The following is a 16,556-nucleotide window of genomic DNA, read 5'->3' as shown; positions in this document are numbered from 1 at the left end:
ACCCCCGCCGCCACACGGGGGGGGGACAGCGCAGACAGCTCCTCGGCCGCCCGCTCGCCGCCGCCAAGGAACGGCGAGAAGAAGGAGGAGAAGGCGGGAGAGAGGGATGAGGAGCCCGTTCGTACCGCGGGACCGAGCCGGACTTTCCGCTGTCCTCCCGAGGGTCCCTCACACCCCCCCCCGGCTGCCGCAGTGGCACGGCCCAGGGCCGCCCTGTCCACAGGGGCCGGGCGGAGCCATTACCTCAGGAGAGGGGGGAGATGAGGAGGTCCGGAGGCACCTCCTTCCTTCCTGCGCTGCTGCCCTGCCCCGCTGTCACGGCACAGAGCACGGACAGAAGTGTCCGATCGCCGGAGAGCCCAGAGAAGACGAGCCGCCCCCTGCGACCCACGGCCGCGGCACCGGGAGCGGGCCACGCTCCCCCCCGTGGGGTGGTGCGGGCCGTACGGCGAGTCACGTGAGCGGCGGGCTCCGGGAGGGGCCCCGGGCGGAGCCCCCGAGGGAGCCGGGCCGGGTCCGGGGGGACACGGCGAGGATGGAGTTGTGGCCACCGGGCTAACGAGCTTCGCCACCGACTGCCACACAGCTCCTTTCCCCGCTGTATGCCCCGCCACGGCGGTGCCGTGCTTTCTGCAGCCTGGGCTTGACTTCATCAGAGTCGCGGCCCGCTGGCAGCACCGTGTGTTTTTAATTCCTTAAACCGCTTAGAATTTAGGATTAGGGCTGATGAATACTTCAATGCATTGTCTTTTCCCAGTTTATAAAGCAGCTCTATCGAGGTATTTACCCAGGAAGGGCAGGGAGCCCAAGTTAACTTCTTGGGGTTCTTCACTCCAGACCCTTCATTAAACTACTCCAGTTTCTCTTCAGGGTATCAGGTTTAAGTATTAGCAGATTATTTAGCTCTAGGAATCAATGATGTAAAATAAACCAAATTCCATGTGAACTATTAATCCTTTCAGGCTTCAAAATAATTATCTCTCTGATGAAAACAATACCGAGACAGTCAGCAAGATGGATTATTATGGAAATACAGAGCTCAGATACGAATCCCAGAATGGTTTGGGTTGGAAAGGACCTTAAGGACCATCCCGTTCCAACCCCCTGCCATGGGCAGGGACACCTTCCACTAGACCAGTTTGCTCAGAGAGAATAGAAGTGTTCCATCCCAAATCCTGTAGCCCATCTCAGACAGGGACCTGCAGCAGCACTTCCTAAGGAAGACACACAAATACTGCTCCTACTCAGGATCGCTCCGGAGAGCTCAGAGATGCCCAGAGCAGAGCTCCAACAGCTCCTGAGCAGAGGGCACTGCCACACACAGCACCCAGCAGCCTCCCACCCATCAGCCAGAGTCGCAGCCTGAGAAACAACAGGAACAAGAGGCCCCTCCAAAATCTAAGGAGAACCCAAACGCAGAAGACCTGCAATCTCATTTAAGACAAACTAAGAGTGACTCGTTTGTTATCTTTATTTTCCAATAGTACATTTAAACAACTTCTCAGGACTAACCTCCCGGGCCAGTGTGGCCCCACAAGAGAACATTTCCTAGGTTATACAGATCGCCTATGACAACACAAACACGGGCTGTGCTGCGGGACACAGAAGGGAAGTTGGGAAGGAGGCAGCTGGAGTTACACAGTGGCGCGACGGCAGCGCTGTGGGTGGCAGCGGAGGTCACAAACTGGGGGGCTCCTCGGTGGCACAAAAACAGGAGGGGGGGTTGTACACAAACAGCTTCGAACCGTTTCTTCTTAGAAACATTTAAAAGTCTGTCAGGAGCTGGCCTAGAGACCCCTCCTGTGGCTACGAATGGTAGTTGCATGTCTAACGCTGCCTTCAGAACCGCACTTCGTGTCTGCGCTAATTAAGATGCATCAAAATTGGAGTCAGATATCAAAGCGTGCACTCAAGTGTTCTGTGGACGATGCCTAAAATGTGGCCATGCAGGATGAGAAGAACCAGCCCCGGGACTTCTGAGAGTCCCAAGTTCAGAGCGGCACAGCACACAGCGTTCTTAGATTTGAGCAGAAGTCCTTCCCTGCAGTTAACACAAATTAAAACCAGAAAACCCAAGTGCTCTTGAAGCGTCTCAACTGACCAGCCCATGCAATTAGTGCCAAGATCTGAAGGAGCTGCTTCATTAAAAATCTGACTTAATTTCAGCACTATCTCAAGACATGCAGATGCCAGACCGTGTGTGTTTATCAAAGTAGGACTTAAAAGCCCTTCCCTGAAGCACTTTAGGTGAATGTTTTATCTACTGATTCTACAGGTGGGACCTGACTGGGAATTTTTAACAGAAATCAGAGATTAACAGCACAACTACCCATGTCAGAAAAGGAATCTCAGCAGTTCTCTACCTTTAAAAGCATTTGCCCTCTTAAAAATCAGATATATAACTTGAATCACTTGAAACTATTACACAGCTCTTTCTGCCATCCTTTTGATGTGAGCATGGATTTATTTTATCTACTGTGGGCAAGGAAAAAAAAGAAGAGAAAAATGTAGCAGCTATTTGCCAGCTGCATATATTAGTCTGCTTCCAATTCCACAGCTGGAAAGCCATCCTGCAGCTCTCAGCAGGTAAATCCATGCTCACTAATAGGAACTAGTGGTGTAAAAATGGACATTCGTGGTTTTTCTCCAAGTCCATGACAGCACCCTGAATACCTTCTCCCCTGGCAAGTGTGCCCTTGGCAAGGAGAGGCAAGCCAGGCACGTTTCTGGATGGGTGGGGTTTGGGGTTGGTTGTTTGCAGTCCTTTCTGTGAGTGCCACAGTGGTTGTAACAACCACCCCACTTTGTGCTCGAGCCCACAGCATCACTAATCCACTTGTTTAACACTTCCGTGGGACCAGAGGAAAATGGTGTATGTTCAGCATGGAAATCGCTGCAGGATTAATCAGGAAAAAAAACCACCTTCAAAATTCATAAATCTCTTTAGTTACAAGACTGGTAAGGCAAGTTATGAATAAACCCAAGATTTTGCTTTAGGATCAGGTGTAAAAGTTGCCTCCATGGAAGCCTCTACAGCAGGAAGCACAAGTGCTCAGTGGTGAGCTGGTCACACCACAGACCTACAGTGTTTGATACTGAATCGCTATTTTGTACTTTTAAAAACACCATCCACCAGCAAAACAACCTGGGACACCTCTCTTCACCCACTGTCACAGAGGCTCTGCTAGAACTGAGACACCAATTTGGGGTGAAAGCCCCAACACTTCTGTATCAGCGCTGGAAGCACAAACGGGATGTTTTCAGCCATGGGTGACCTCAATGCAAACAAACTTCACACAGCAAGAGCCAGAAATGCTCAGCTCCCACCTGGGCTCCTGAAAACAAGCTGGCAGGTTAGCAGTGCCAAGCAGCTCCTAGTCAGGTGTTTCAGCAGGAAGCAGAGGCTGCTGAGCTTCTCGAATTCTGACTTGATGACAGGTTTATTTCTGCCTGACAGCAGGAGAACTGCACTGACAGGAAGGTGTTTGAACAGTGAGAATCTTCAGATACACGAGAACTACAGAAAATTCAACAGCCCGCTCGTTTAAGGGGTGAAGCACTTTAAAGAATCCAACAACAAAGTTTTAAAGTTTAAAATAGTGAATTAAAACCCAGGTACCATTCCAGCATGTTATCTCAGAATAAAATCTTGCATTTTGAGAGCTGTTTAGAATTCTATTTATGTTCCATGTAAAAATACTGGTTTCCACCACAGAAAAGCCTCTTGAATACTTTCATGTCAGTTGTACAGGAACAAACATTTAAATTCCTTTCAGTGTAAACAACTTTCCTATCTAGAATCCTCCAGAACACCAACGTCTTCCAAATATCCTTTTGTTCAGGTCTAATAAGTTTCACCTAAGAGCAAATAATATTAGCAGGTATTTTGTACCAGAAACTTTAAAAATCATGAACAGCTGTCATGTCTCGTTTCCCTATAGTGATTTCTGCTTTGCAGCAAAACTTCCTCGCAAGGACTCGCTGATATCCTCATCCTTTTGGGAAGGACATTTCTTATTTCCTCATTTAACAGACAGCACCAGCTACACTGGCCATATGCAAATTCTCTACAATATGATTTCCTTAAACTCCACCCCTCTGCCCCCACCACACGTATAAATCTGCACTTTGAGCCAACTTTAAATACAGAATAATGAACCAGTAATTATCTTGTAAGTGAACCAACACTAGTTTGTATTCTTCCCTGAATAACACTTGTTTTTTTTTGCAGAAGAGAAGGACTGCTACAGAAACACAGCAACATTCAAACCCTTTAAAACAAAAGGTAGATTATTTAATGCATTAACGATGTTAATCTGAAGATAAATAAATCCACAACAGACTTTTAAGTTTCTTTTGAGATTTCCTTTTCTTTGCAGAGAATATTTCTGATATTATACAGTACTGAGAGGGTGTTCTTTTATTTTCTTAATGTCCAGGTGAAAAGCAAAGCTCAGTTCTCTCTGCTCTCTTCGTGGAACTCCTCAATGCCCTATTCCAGGCGTGATTCTTTCATAAGCTTTTACTTGAAAGCGGAGTGGTGAGCAACATTAATTTCAAGAATAACTGGATGGTTTGGTCCCTGAGTCATCTTCTTGAGAGCCCATACTCTGAAAGGGAGAGAGTTAGTTCTGTTCAGAAGCAGGCCTGAAGGTTTGAGAATGATAGTTCTTTGAACTTAACAGGTAGGAAAATAAGGTGCATATGAAAATAACATGCACTTCCTTTCTGATTGAAATCCCTGCAGGAATAATTAGGACAAAACCCCTTCAAAAATCCTAAGCATCTTTATGATGGTTCATTATGTTTATGCACATATTATTATTAATAATATCTAATATTAACACTGTAACTACCAACATTCAGTAGAACACACTCACTGCACTGAATGAATCTCTTACATACTCTTACAAGACATCAAAATCAATTACCTTCTGCACAAACTGAGGGTTCACAGTGATCTCTTGATCCATGGCTTTCAGTCGTTCATCAAGCTCTATACATTTCAGCATCTTAAAAATACATATTAAGTCTGATTACTTTGTCCAGCCTGCACATGATCTTCAAGACATTTCATGGCTGTGCCATGTAGAACCAGTAACTTCTGCCGTTGCTAAAGCTCCATGTCAAAATATTCTCATCCCTCATCTCCCAAACAAAAGTGTCAGACCATTTTTAATCCCTTAATTTGATCCACGTCTTCTAACAATCCTTTTTCAGGCCACTGACAGACAGTCCCTTGAGGGTCACCCACAGGCAGGTTATTGACAGCCAGTGGAAGGGATGCTTGAAGTCTAAAAGTCTAAAACCAATCTTTCTAATCCATTCAATTCAAGGATCTTCACGTCACCAACAGCAAGCAGCCAGTCTCCTGAAACAGCTCAAGCTGTGCAGGACACAACAGAGAATATACTGACAGTAACTACCAAGCTAAAACCTTTAAATACTGGTACTGTGAAATAGTCAAATAATGATTCACAGTCCTCAATCTCTACATCTCTAGTTACCTACACTGGCTCCTCTGTTTACAGACTAAGGCTCTTTGGTCAGAATTCCAAAAGCAGTTAAAGATTTACCTCCTGATCAATGTTATGAAGCATAGCTGGATTGTTATATTTTTCAGGATTATCGTGGAAACAGACCATACCATCTTTCTGATTAATACTTGCAAAGATTTCACCATCTTCTATCTGAAATGAGAGAGGATTTAATGTAAGTTATCACCAAGAACCGAATTTCACGTAAATATAACACACACGTTCCTCGTGGAATCATCTTTAATTTAGTTGCACTGACTTTTTAACAGCTTCCCAAAGACACATAATTCACGCATTTGGTTGACATCAGCTTTTTAGATATTTTGAGAACAGTCTAAACACCACAGCAGACTGACAGCATTTCCTCCACCCTGAAAAAGAACAACTCAGACCATGTACTGCCAACCCAAACACTAATTTTAGCACAGTTTGGCCAAGTCATAGCTCTTACCATGTGGAGGACGTATTTTTCTGCTTCTTGGGGCCCCGACAGCTGCACTCGACTTGCCATGTCTTGTAATGACAATGTTAAAAACGTCTGTAATTTACAAAGTATCAAATCATTACAACCAGATGTTAAGAATTGTCCCTGTCGATCCTTCATAGCCTAAGTAATCTTATTCTGAAAGTCTGATGGGAAGAAACAAGTGTAACACATAGTTATTACTTATTAAGGGACCACGAGTCAGTTCTTCCTCCAAAGACATTACTTTGTGCATATATGGAGTCATTACCCATTTCTGCAATTCCTTTTACCCGAGACAGTCCTGACCCCATCCAACCTCTTCCATCTCCTTTTCACATGAAAAAGGTGACTGTCCACCCTTTGAATTTCCTTCAGGAGGTGCCTACATTGCATTCCTTCTGAGGTTTGTTCTACTGCAACAAATATCATCTTTCCCCAGTCATCTTTCAGGCTTAATCCAATCTCTCAGGTGAAGGAGCACATCGCTCCACTGCTTCTGTTTTTCCCTTTTATTTCAGACACTTCCAAAATCTGTCCTATTCACTCACTCTTCTCTAATGATGTAGCCTGTAAAGTTCAGCTTTACCATTCTGTGAATAGAGATGAAGGTCACTGGGTTACACTGCTCACTTTTTTGGTTAGGTATGAAAACCTCGTAGGCAAATGCCTCCAACACATCGACTGAATCACCTTTTAAATAATGCATAAGTAGCCAACTGAATTGCTTTTCTATATAAAGCATTTTAGTCTCATTTGCTTCAAACACAAACCTCAGTTTTAGCCATTTCTCTGCCACATTACTACATCATCATTTTGCTCTAAATGGAATATATTTCAGAGGTACACTCCTAGAGGAAAACCACTCAAAATTTCTCTTACCTTGGTTAGCCTCTGAATATTCTTTTTGTAGAGGGATGACAAGCATTGCTTAACCAGCCCCATATTGTTATCCCTTGTGAATGTTTCACTGTGTTTGTTCACCAGATTTCGAAGCTCCGAGGGTTTATTGGTTGAATAAACTTGCGCTAATTCATGGTAAGCATTGCTAAGAGGCTGCAATTAGAAAAATGAGAATCCCTTCTTAAAAGGACACAGTGTTCACCCAGCATCACAAAACCTGCTCAGTGCTTTAACATTAGAAGCCATGCAGGCAGAGAAGTAAATTTAAGTAGCTTGAGCATTTCTCATAAAAAATACATGATGCCCATACATGGCTTTATGGCAACGACAGATCCTGATACACTAAATCTTTATAAACATCATTCAAGGACCTCTGTGTGACAGTTTTACTTTCAGCAGCCTGAAAAAAGCTCCCTTAGCTGAACAGCACGAGAAGAAGGCTGAGTTTGAGGTAAGTAGGATATTGCCTAGTCACTGCCCACCCATTAGATTTGCTTTGCCCTCTAAGACACTCATCCTTGACCACGACGTGTCACAGCATGGAAGACAGACACTCAGCGTCAAACTAGTTCACCTGAATCACCTTAAAATGGTTTGAGCTTGCTCTGAAGTATCTGAAGTTAGAAGATTTTTGGAACTCTCTATTTAAATTTAAAAACCTCTATCACCAATAGCACAGAATCATGGAATGGTCTGGGTTGGAAGGGACCTTAAAGGTCATTGAGTTCCAACGCCTGCCATGGGCAGGGACACCTTCCACTAGTCCAGGTTGCTCCAAGCCCCATCCAACCTTGGACACTTCCAGGGATGGGGCAGCCACAAATTCCCTGGGCAACCTGTTGCAGTGCCAGAACAACACAGTTTGCTTGTAACAGATGCAGAAATTGCCAAACAATCTTCACCTACTGCACACTGGAAAGGCAGCATGGGGTTGTACTCTGGCACACTGTGAATTATTTCCCATGATCTCCAGTGTTAAACAGCACCATCAAATGAGGGTAGGAAAAAAAATCATTTACAAAGTCAGGTTTGTTGTTCTATTATTTAGCTGTATTAGCAAGACTTACCTTAATGAATCTACCAACTATCTGGGAAGTGTATTTTGGTAGCTGCTGAACTTTGCCAAGTAGTATCAAAGAAACTAGGATATACTTTTTATATGATTCCAACATAATATGACTGACTGCCATGGCTGGAGTAGTTATTGCCTAAGCAAGAAAGAAAGAAAGAGAACATAAATTAAGTGTACTTACTGGCAGATCCTGCTAGCTACTGCATTAATAAAAATCCCAGTTTCAAGCTGCATGCAGAAAGGACACAATGACATATGAAATTCTCCTCTGAGCATTGAAGCTTAACTAGCTTCTGTCAAAATTAATTATCCAAAAATATCCAAAAAGAGGGAAATTTTATACAAGCTACTCAAAACATATCACGTCATAGTGATGCCTACCTTAAAATAACCCTGTTCAGATTGAATCAAAACTTCTTTCCTTGGTATATATCTAAAGTTGTACCAGAAATCACCTGTAGCTACTTATTAGCCAGGAATGATTAAACAGTTCCCGTGGAACCCGGCTTTCCACAAATCCCTAAAGAGGTTTTATAAAGCTATTACATCATCAGATCTCATATTTAAGTATGAAAGAGGTCTGCAGAATAGGGAAAGGGGATTTTAGTTTGCTATGATACTGAAACTTCTCAAGAGCTGACCCTTGTTTACAGAAAAGAAAAATGCTGCACCAGCATATTTTACACATTTATAGCACTTTCCCCATACACAAAGTTCTCCCAGTTTTGCTATTTTCTTTTCTTTCCCCGAGAAAGTAAAATCAGAAAATATTGTAATAGCCTTGAAGAAGTGTAAAAGTAAAATAAAATTAGCAAAGGACTCAGCAAAACCTGGACTATTTTTTCAGGGCACACAATCGTGTGTCAGCCTGTGAGCCGTTTCTGTGCTGCAGTTCTAAGCACGGAGCTGAAAAATATTTATAGTGAGATAAATTTAACATCACCCTTTGAGCTGCACAGCTTTATGGTGCAATAAGGCCCTGAGAGAGCTTCTTAAAGGAAAACACCTCTAAAGGCAAGTTTGCTTGTGACAGCTCAGAGGTGCTGTGTTCCCTCAGCCCTGTTACACGTCTACTTTCGCCTTTCCACTGATCACACTCCAGACTTACCACTTCATTTAGAGTTACCTGTTCATAAAAGTAGAGTGCTCTTTCAAAGTTCTTTAGCCCAGTGTATATCATCCCACCATAGTAGTAGTAGCATAAAAAGTGCTTCGCATCATATGCCCCATTCTCTTTACAAATATCCATCATGTCCACATCTAGATACGGGAGGGCAGGTTTAAAGCATTTTGCTAACAAACAGAGCTACAAGAAAATAGATCAAGTTTGTGTAAATTAGCCATTTCCATTCAAATTTCCACGAGGAAGAAGTTGAAACTAAATTAATCATTACTATTTAATAAATATCACTTCTCCACGAGGGAAAAAAGCAGAGCGTGTCAGTAGTGCTGTAACACAGTTTATTCATTGTATCATGGTTGAAAACCCTTAACACAGATTATGAACTGTTGTAAATTATCTGACTCCTAAAGAAATTAAACTCTGACAAAGCTGCTTGAAACTCCAGGCCTGCCAAACTACTGTGCTGGCAGCACTAAATATTGCTCTGAGCATTCCTGTCCAACCCCAACTCCCAGGAGCCAAGAACGAGACAGGAGTGCAAATCCAGGCCAAAGACACCGAGACAAACATGTCTTTTGTCAGAGCTGAGCAGACAGTAGCTGGATATTACACTGATGTTCCTAAAATAAGCTGCGGGTGACTTTCAGCCCACAAAGAAGGGATGTCAAAGCACTTTCAGAAGTCATCAACAAAACCAAGGATCTGGGGATATGCACTGAACATTTAAAATTAATAATTAACCTGTATATCAGATTTGGATTTTATCATATTACTTACTACTGGAAAAAAAAAACCAAAACAAAAGAGTTCAACAGCCATTTTCACATTGCAATATGTGAGCATGCATTTCCTCAAAGGGTTATAGGTATTTTATAAGCTTCTACTGCCACAAAAAGTCCTTAAGCTCCCCTTACCTGGCAGAGATCTGCGTGTATTGAGGTCAGCTGGTTTGTGTTCATCTGCATCTTGTCTATGGCTTGTCTGAGAATGCTAATTCCTCGCAGGGGCTGTCAGAAATTACATCTCTTTCAGATAATTTCTCATAGATGGCAGCACATTGGATCTTATGTTGACACTTACAAATGAAAAATAACACTAATTGACAGGTTCCATTAGGTAGTAGTTTATCTGAGGTTCCCTTTTTGAAGGATACTGCAGTCTCTCAGAAAATAGAATTCTTGATCTCTACTTCTATCTCTGGCCAGATTTCACTTAAGTGGTCTGAAAAAGTCAGTATCTTAGCAACAAAACCACTGGTCAAATATTTCTTAATTAAGTTTCCTATACATTTTAAGGCATCTCATTAAGACCATTATATAACACCAGTGAGAATAACACTGAAACTAATATCACTGACTCACCAGTGCTAATAATTTTTGCAGCTCTCTCCTACTCACGCACACATCACCTGAAGAACATTCTTGGTACTACAGATTTAATAGTTGTGTGACAGAGCATGTTTTTAAAATGACTCTCCTCCTAAAATATTTACCTTCCTTCTGTTTTCCTTAAAGAAATCTTAAAATCTTGGGTTTGGTTCATTACCTCTCAGTAGACTGAACAACTAAGTAGGTGCACAGAAATACTTAATGTGAAGTTAGTGGCAAGTCTTTATGGAGTAAGAGACTGGTAACATCCCCTTTATACCTTGGATATGTAGCAGCTTATTTGTAGAAGATGATATTTGCTCACCTGTTTTCTCTCCACAAGGGCATTTGTTAACTGGTGGCACAGGCCAGCAACTAAACACAGTAAAAAAAAACAAACAAAAAACCACCACAGTGAAAAAATCAGTAACACCAAACGATCAAAATACATATATAAAGTCTGAAATTAAGCTTAACTTACAAGTGTCTGTTGCATATCTAATGTGTTCTCCGTTACAAGTGCTGATAAAAAGCTGCACCTGTGAGAATAACGTTTCGAAGTCAGGGATGCTGGGCATAGAAAACTTCACAAACCTGAAACAAACACACAAACAAAAGGTTTAGCACTTAATGTCTAGAGGTTAATAAAAAAGCTTCATCTTCATTGCTAAGTCTCTGCATGTAGGTGCTTGCAAACAAATCTGAACTGCTTATGACAGCTGGTGTAAGATTTCCCCAGGAGATGCACAGCAACACTGGAAAACACTTTTTCCATGCACACCCCAATTCTCAATTTAGAACAAACTATGGCAAACAAAGATCATTTTATCTGGTACAATGGTTAAATCATAACAGAAACGCTGATGAATTTTAATACTCAGCCACACAACTTCTCTGGACACTTCTGCCTATCCTGCAGCCACCTCCTGCTTGAAGGTGCTCAGGAGTTCTCAGCTATTAAATTATTGGACTTTTTTCTCTTGCTAGGAGCCCTTTCCCTTCAGTTCCAGTTTCTCTCCATCTCTGGTGGTTCCTGAGCCATCTGTGGGCTGTAGCCTTGCATCATGCATTTTTACAAGGTGCTTGTGAATTGTAACATCAAGTGCATTATCTCCACGTGTTACAGTATTGTGTTTCAAAAGGGTAATAGAACAAGCACTAGAATTTTGATCTTTCCCTGAAAAAACAGTTTTAGAATAATACTGGCACCTGCAGACACTTCACTTGCAGTCAGGTACAGACGGTTTGAACTTCAGGGCCTCACCTCAGCACCCTCAAGGCAACTCAAGCATTATCTTAAACTACAGACAGCAGCAAGAGCCCCAGTGCTGCCCAGAGACAAACCCCCAGGAACTGATAAACCCACGTTTCACTGGAATAAAACGTCTCGCTCTGTGTTTACAGTTCAACGCACTAATGCCCTGAAAATCAAGTTTTAAAAGCTAATTTTATAACTTTTTGCTGAACACATATGGAAAATACTTATCATAGAATCAAGGGATGGTTGGAGCTGGAAGGGACCTTAAAGATTGTCCAGTTCCACCTTCCTGCCACGGGCAGGGACACCTTCCACTAGATCAGGTTGCTCCGAGCCCTGGCCAACCATAGCAGAGAAAAATATATATATGTTTTATAAAAGTTTATGTTTTATAAAAACATACACATGAGAAAGAGATACAGGCTGAGGGAAAATGACCCCCCCATATTACAATTTAAAAGTAATGGCATTTACAAGCTTCAAAGGTTTTTTTCCTTTGAAAACACAAATTTGCCGGGGTATTTTCATTAATAAAACGTGCACCACCGAAGGAAACCAAACCACTGGTAAGAAATGCAGATTGAAAACATTTGTGTCCAAAAGAAAAACATTTGGCTGACAATTCAGCACGCTGCCTGGAGTTTTAATATTAAGATATTTAATTAAAAGCAAGCAACACTTACAAGACAGCAAGAACCCCTAATGAGTGTTCCTGCACATCCAGGGCACCGAGCACTGTGTCCAGATGGGAAAGATTTTTTGCTAGCAGCTCTCCACTTTTATTGATCAGTTCACAAAGCTGGGTCATTTGCCCTGAAAGACAAAAAGCATCGTTGTCAAGCTCTAATTAGAGAACACTCACACATTCCCATAGCTCATTACAACCCTATGTTACCTCAGGAAATAGAAGGATCACCCTAAGATTTCATTTTCTTTAATACAATAGGCATTAGTTTTCAACCCACCACATGGGTTTTTTTAATAAAACATCCACCAGAGTTGGTTCCTTGCTGCTCCTCAAGCCCTACCCACCATTCAGGTCTGCTCATAAGCATTTTTTTGAAGTAGGCATTAAAGATACAACTAAGTACCTACAACAAAAGGATGTAAAAACCCATCCTTACATTTACTTTGTGTAATTAAACCCACAACATCTTCTATTTGCACAGAAGGCAATTATTTTGAATCAGGAAGGTATGGTAAGCCCAAAAATCATTACAAAGAAAGCAGATCCATTCTCATGAACTGCTTTCAAACTCTTCCTCCCCACCAGTTAATTGAATGAATTAAAACTACGCCCTTGTGAAGCAGAGTATTGTTTCAATGGTCAGTCCTTGCAGATTAATGAGAGAAAACAAATGTTCTCTCACCCTTACAAAAGTGTTCATAAAATGAGGAATAATAGTGTCTCCACCCAGAAAGATTTACACTATCCTCAGTTCTCTGGCTTTTTCCTTTGAAAAAGGAAAACCAGGGGAGCCCCAGCAATGAAATTACAGAGGGATCAAAAGTTCCCAATGAGGGACCAGAGCCCAAGAATGTCAGAAACCCACCCCCAAAACTGCTCTCTCCATACAGAATTAAATCTTCAGGCATATGCACAGGAAGGAACAGGGCTTGTAAAACTCTCTGTGGTTTGATAACGGTATTCAGGCACTGCAAAACCTTAGCTCTGGTGTCCTTCCCAGTGGAGCAATCCATCCACTCTACAGTTCCATTATTCCTCTAAAAAACAACACAAAAAACTCCCTCAGAACAGGCTCTGAGCGACCCGGTCTAATGGAAGGTGTCCCTGCCCATGGCATGGGGTGGGATGAGATGAACTTTAACATCCCTTCCAACCCAAACCACTCTGGGATTCTGTGATCTGTCCCTCTACACACACACACACTGAACAACTTAGTCTAAGTAGAAATTCCCACACCAGGCCCAACCAAATGTCCCTTTATGTCACCTCTCAGGCAGCCAAATGCTGACAGCCAGAAGCCACCGTAAGTACACACGTTCTGAATGCTCTCATGTCCTCCAGCTGCCTGTCTGGGCCTGGAATTTACTTTCACAGCATCACAGGAGGGTTTGGGTTGGAAGGGACCTTGAAGATGGTTTCATTCCACCCCCCTGCCATGGGCAGGGACACCTTCCACCAGCCCAGGTTGCTCCAAGCCCCGTCCAACCTGGCCTTGGACACTTCCAGGGATGGGGCAGCCACAGCTTCTCTGGGCAACCTGTGCCAGGGCCTGCCCACCCTCACAGGGAAGGATTTCTTCCCAACATCCCACCTAACCCTACTCTTTTGACAGTATGAAGCCATTCCCCCTTGTCCTGTCCCTCCAGGCCCTTGTAAATAGCCCCTCTCCATCTTTCTTGTAGGCCCCTTCAGGCACTGGAAGGCCACAATGAGGTCACCCTGGAGCCTTCTCCTCTCCAGGCTGAACAATCCCAAATCTCTCAGCCTTTCCTCACAGCAGAGCTGCTCCATCCCTCTGATCATCTTGGTGGCCTCCTCTGGACTCTCTCCAACAGGCTGATGTCCTTCCTGTGCTGAGGACCTTCTCACAGAGAATTCCTACCTGGCTCATCCCTAACGGGAGAACCTCCACAAAGCCAAACAGTCTCCACTTGAGCCTCTGGCATCCCCAAAACCCCGTGACAGAAAATTCTCCAGCTCAACTACAGGTGTACAAAGAACCATCTTCCACCTGGTTCGTACCTGCACCTTGCAGGTTTAATTTATCTCTTACATGTGATATCCTCAGTAAAAATAATCTATATTTAACAAGTTAAACCTAAGTCAGAAAAAGCTGGAACTCCACCCAAGAACTGCCAGAGGTAAAACCTGGGACCACAGAGGAGAGCACCAATTTTGGATCAATTCTGGGGATCAAACATCCCAGGCAGAGGAACAATCAGGACACATCAACACAGAGGGAAAGTTCAAGAACCAGGAAACACTGTGCCCAAATATAGGAAAATTATGAGTTTGGCAGTGAAACTAAGGAATTCTATCCGTGGTTATTTAATCACTTTCTGAACACGTGGCTACGGTCTCAGACCTGTCATACTGTTCCGCCGTGGGTCGGGAACCTCTGTCCATGCTCCGCTTGGAAATGTAGAGCACAGACGCTTGGACCCCTCAGAACCGTATTTTAAACCACTCGCATCACAGCCTGCCCGCTAGTCAGGGAGGTGACAGGCTGGGCTGTAAAATCCCAGTTAAAGCCCCCGCGGTGCCCGCTCCTCCCCCTGTTTCAAACGCTCAGATTCGGGCACGACCGCCGGCGCTAAAACCACCCCCTGGGAGAACCCTGAGGACACAGCCGGCCCCTCGCGTCCTGTCACACCCCCGGGACCCCTCCGCGGCCGCCCCAGATCAACCCGGGCACGGCCGCCGCGGCCCGCGTGGGTGCAGAGCCCGAACGGGCCCCGGGGGTCGCCTGAGGGAGCACCGTGCGGGCGGGCAGGCCCCGGCCCGCCCCCTCCCGCGCCGCCGCCCCCCCGCGCGCGGCCCGGCGGGCTCCCCCGGCCGCCGCCGCCCTCCCGCGGCCCCGCGGGCCTCGCGGCGCCCCCGGCGTCCCCCGCCGCCCTCACCCTGGGCCGAGAGCTGCCGGACGCTGTTGACGAACTGCTCCAGGGCCGACGCCATCTTGGCGGCTCGCGCGCGGCGCGCGCGCGGGAGGGAGGGGCGGGCGGGAGGGGCGGGGCCGGGGGCCGGGAGGGGGGGGAGAGCGGCGCGCGCCGGGAGCCGCCCGGCCAATGAGGGCCCGCCGCGGGCGCCGCGCGCCGCCCGCCGCCTCTCGCGAGAGGCGCGGTCGCCGTGGCAACCGCCAGCCCCGCGTCAGGGGGCGCGGGAGGGGCCGTGACTCAGCAGGGCCGGGGGAGGGGAGGCGGTGACGTCATCGGCGTCACCTCCGCGCGACGCGGGGGACACTCCCCCCCCCACACACACACCGCGACACGGTGTGCGTCGCGACACGGGGACCGACCGTCGCGATAGAGGGGACACCACCTCCTCCCCCCCCCCATGCGGTGAATTTCCGCCCGAGTGCTGGCCCTGCACGAGCAGTGCGGATTTAATCCCTCTCGTCCTCCCTGGGAACGTGGTGGTTGTCCTCTGATTCCTTGTGATGTCCGCCCGGATATCGGGGAACGGGGTTTGAATCCCGCTGGTCGTCTCGGTTTTTACACGTGGGAGTGTTGTTTCCATCCCTCGGGAGCTGCTGCAGGCAGGGAATGTGTCAGTCCTCCCGTATCCATGGAGATGGTGGAAATCGGTGTGGAGATCACGGAATTATAGACCATCCTGAGCTGGAAGTGTTGAAAATGATACAACCTTTCTAATGTTTTTACTGGCTTTAATGAAACCCCTTAATTAGTTGTTTTAGCTTAAGTGTTAGGCCTTAAATCACTTTTAGCCAGCATACAGCAAAAAAGTTGTCATAAGGTAATTTATGTGAGACGACAGCTTGGGAAAAGTACTAAAACTGTAAGTTTTGTTAAAAGGTAACCTTGGTGTGCTTCAATGAAGAAAGCCCATGAGAGAAAGATGTGTTGTTGAAACTGGACTCACTTCTGGAAACAAGGACCTTTTGCAGAAACCAGCAGATAAGGAAGAAGACTAACAAAGGCTCAGTATTTGTGTCAGAAAATCCCCACCATAGGAAAAAGACGCTAGAAAGACGAAAAATACAAACTAAATAGCATAAGCAACAAGAGATTAATAAACAATAGTGGATGGAATACTAATTGATGAAAGGGAATTATATAGTTTAGAACCAATGAACATTAATTTGTTTAAAATGTGTAAACAGGTGAAAAAGTAATGAATTGCTGTCC

At 44.9% G+C, this 16,556-nt stretch overlaps 1 protein-coding gene across 2 annotated transcripts; it reads right to left on the bottom strand.

The window, feature by feature from the left end:
* Positions 1–1,453: 1,453 nt before the first annotated feature.
* On the bottom strand, positions 1,454–15,408 carry COPS3 (COP9 signalosome subunit 3). 2 transcript variants are annotated; one of them, XM_050317871.1, is made up of 12 exons: positions 15,312–15,408; positions 12,407–12,536; positions 10,947–11,059; positions 10,791–10,840; positions 10,013–10,105; positions 9,102–9,281; positions 7,971–8,111; positions 6,883–7,056; positions 5,989–6,075; positions 5,577–5,690; positions 4,932–5,012; positions 1,454–4,610 (listed from the first exon to the last, which is right to left on the bottom strand). In XM_050317871.1, exons 1-12 carry the CDS (start codon positions 15,364–15,366, stop codon positions 4,557–4,559), a joined length of 1,272 nt encoding a protein of 423 aa, XP_050173828.1. In that variant the 5' UTR covers positions 15,367–15,408; the 3' UTR covers positions 1,454–4,556. The 2 variants fall into 2 exon arrangements, with proteins under 2 accessions (XP_050173828.1, XP_050173829.1); XM_050317872.1 differs by lacking the exons at positions 10,947–11,059; positions 12,407–12,536; positions 15,312–15,408 and having other exon boundaries at positions 10,013–10,173; positions 10,791–10,832.
* Positions 15,409–16,556: the final 1,148 nt, after the last annotated feature.

Source organism: Myiozetetes cayanensis, unplaced genomic scaffold, assembly GCF_022539395.1.
Source record: "Myiozetetes cayanensis isolate MyiCay16 unplaced genomic scaffold, myiCay2020 scf20-37, whole genome shotgun sequence".
Classification (NCBI taxonomy): domain Eukaryota; kingdom Metazoa; phylum Chordata; class Aves; order Passeriformes; family Tyrannidae; genus Myiozetetes; species Myiozetetes cayanensis.
Note: the sequence above shows the minus strand (reverse complement) of the source record. Positions and strands in the feature narration are given on the sequence as shown.

Excerpts from the sequence above, each read along its gene's own strand:
- COPS3 (XM_050317871.1), bottom strand. The coding sequence starts at position 15,366 with ATGGCGTCGGCCCTGGAGCAGTTCGTCAACAGCGTCCGGCAGCTCTCG. Across the intron at positions 5,691-5,988 it reads AAAAATACGTCCTCCACATG|ATAGAAGATGGTGAAATCTT; the intron begins GTAAGAGCTATG and ends CTCTCATTTCAG. Across the intron at positions 4,611-4,931 it reads ACCCTCAGTTTGTGCAGAAG|AGTATGGGCTCTCAAGAAGA; the intron begins GTAATTGATTTT and ends TCTCCCTTTCAG.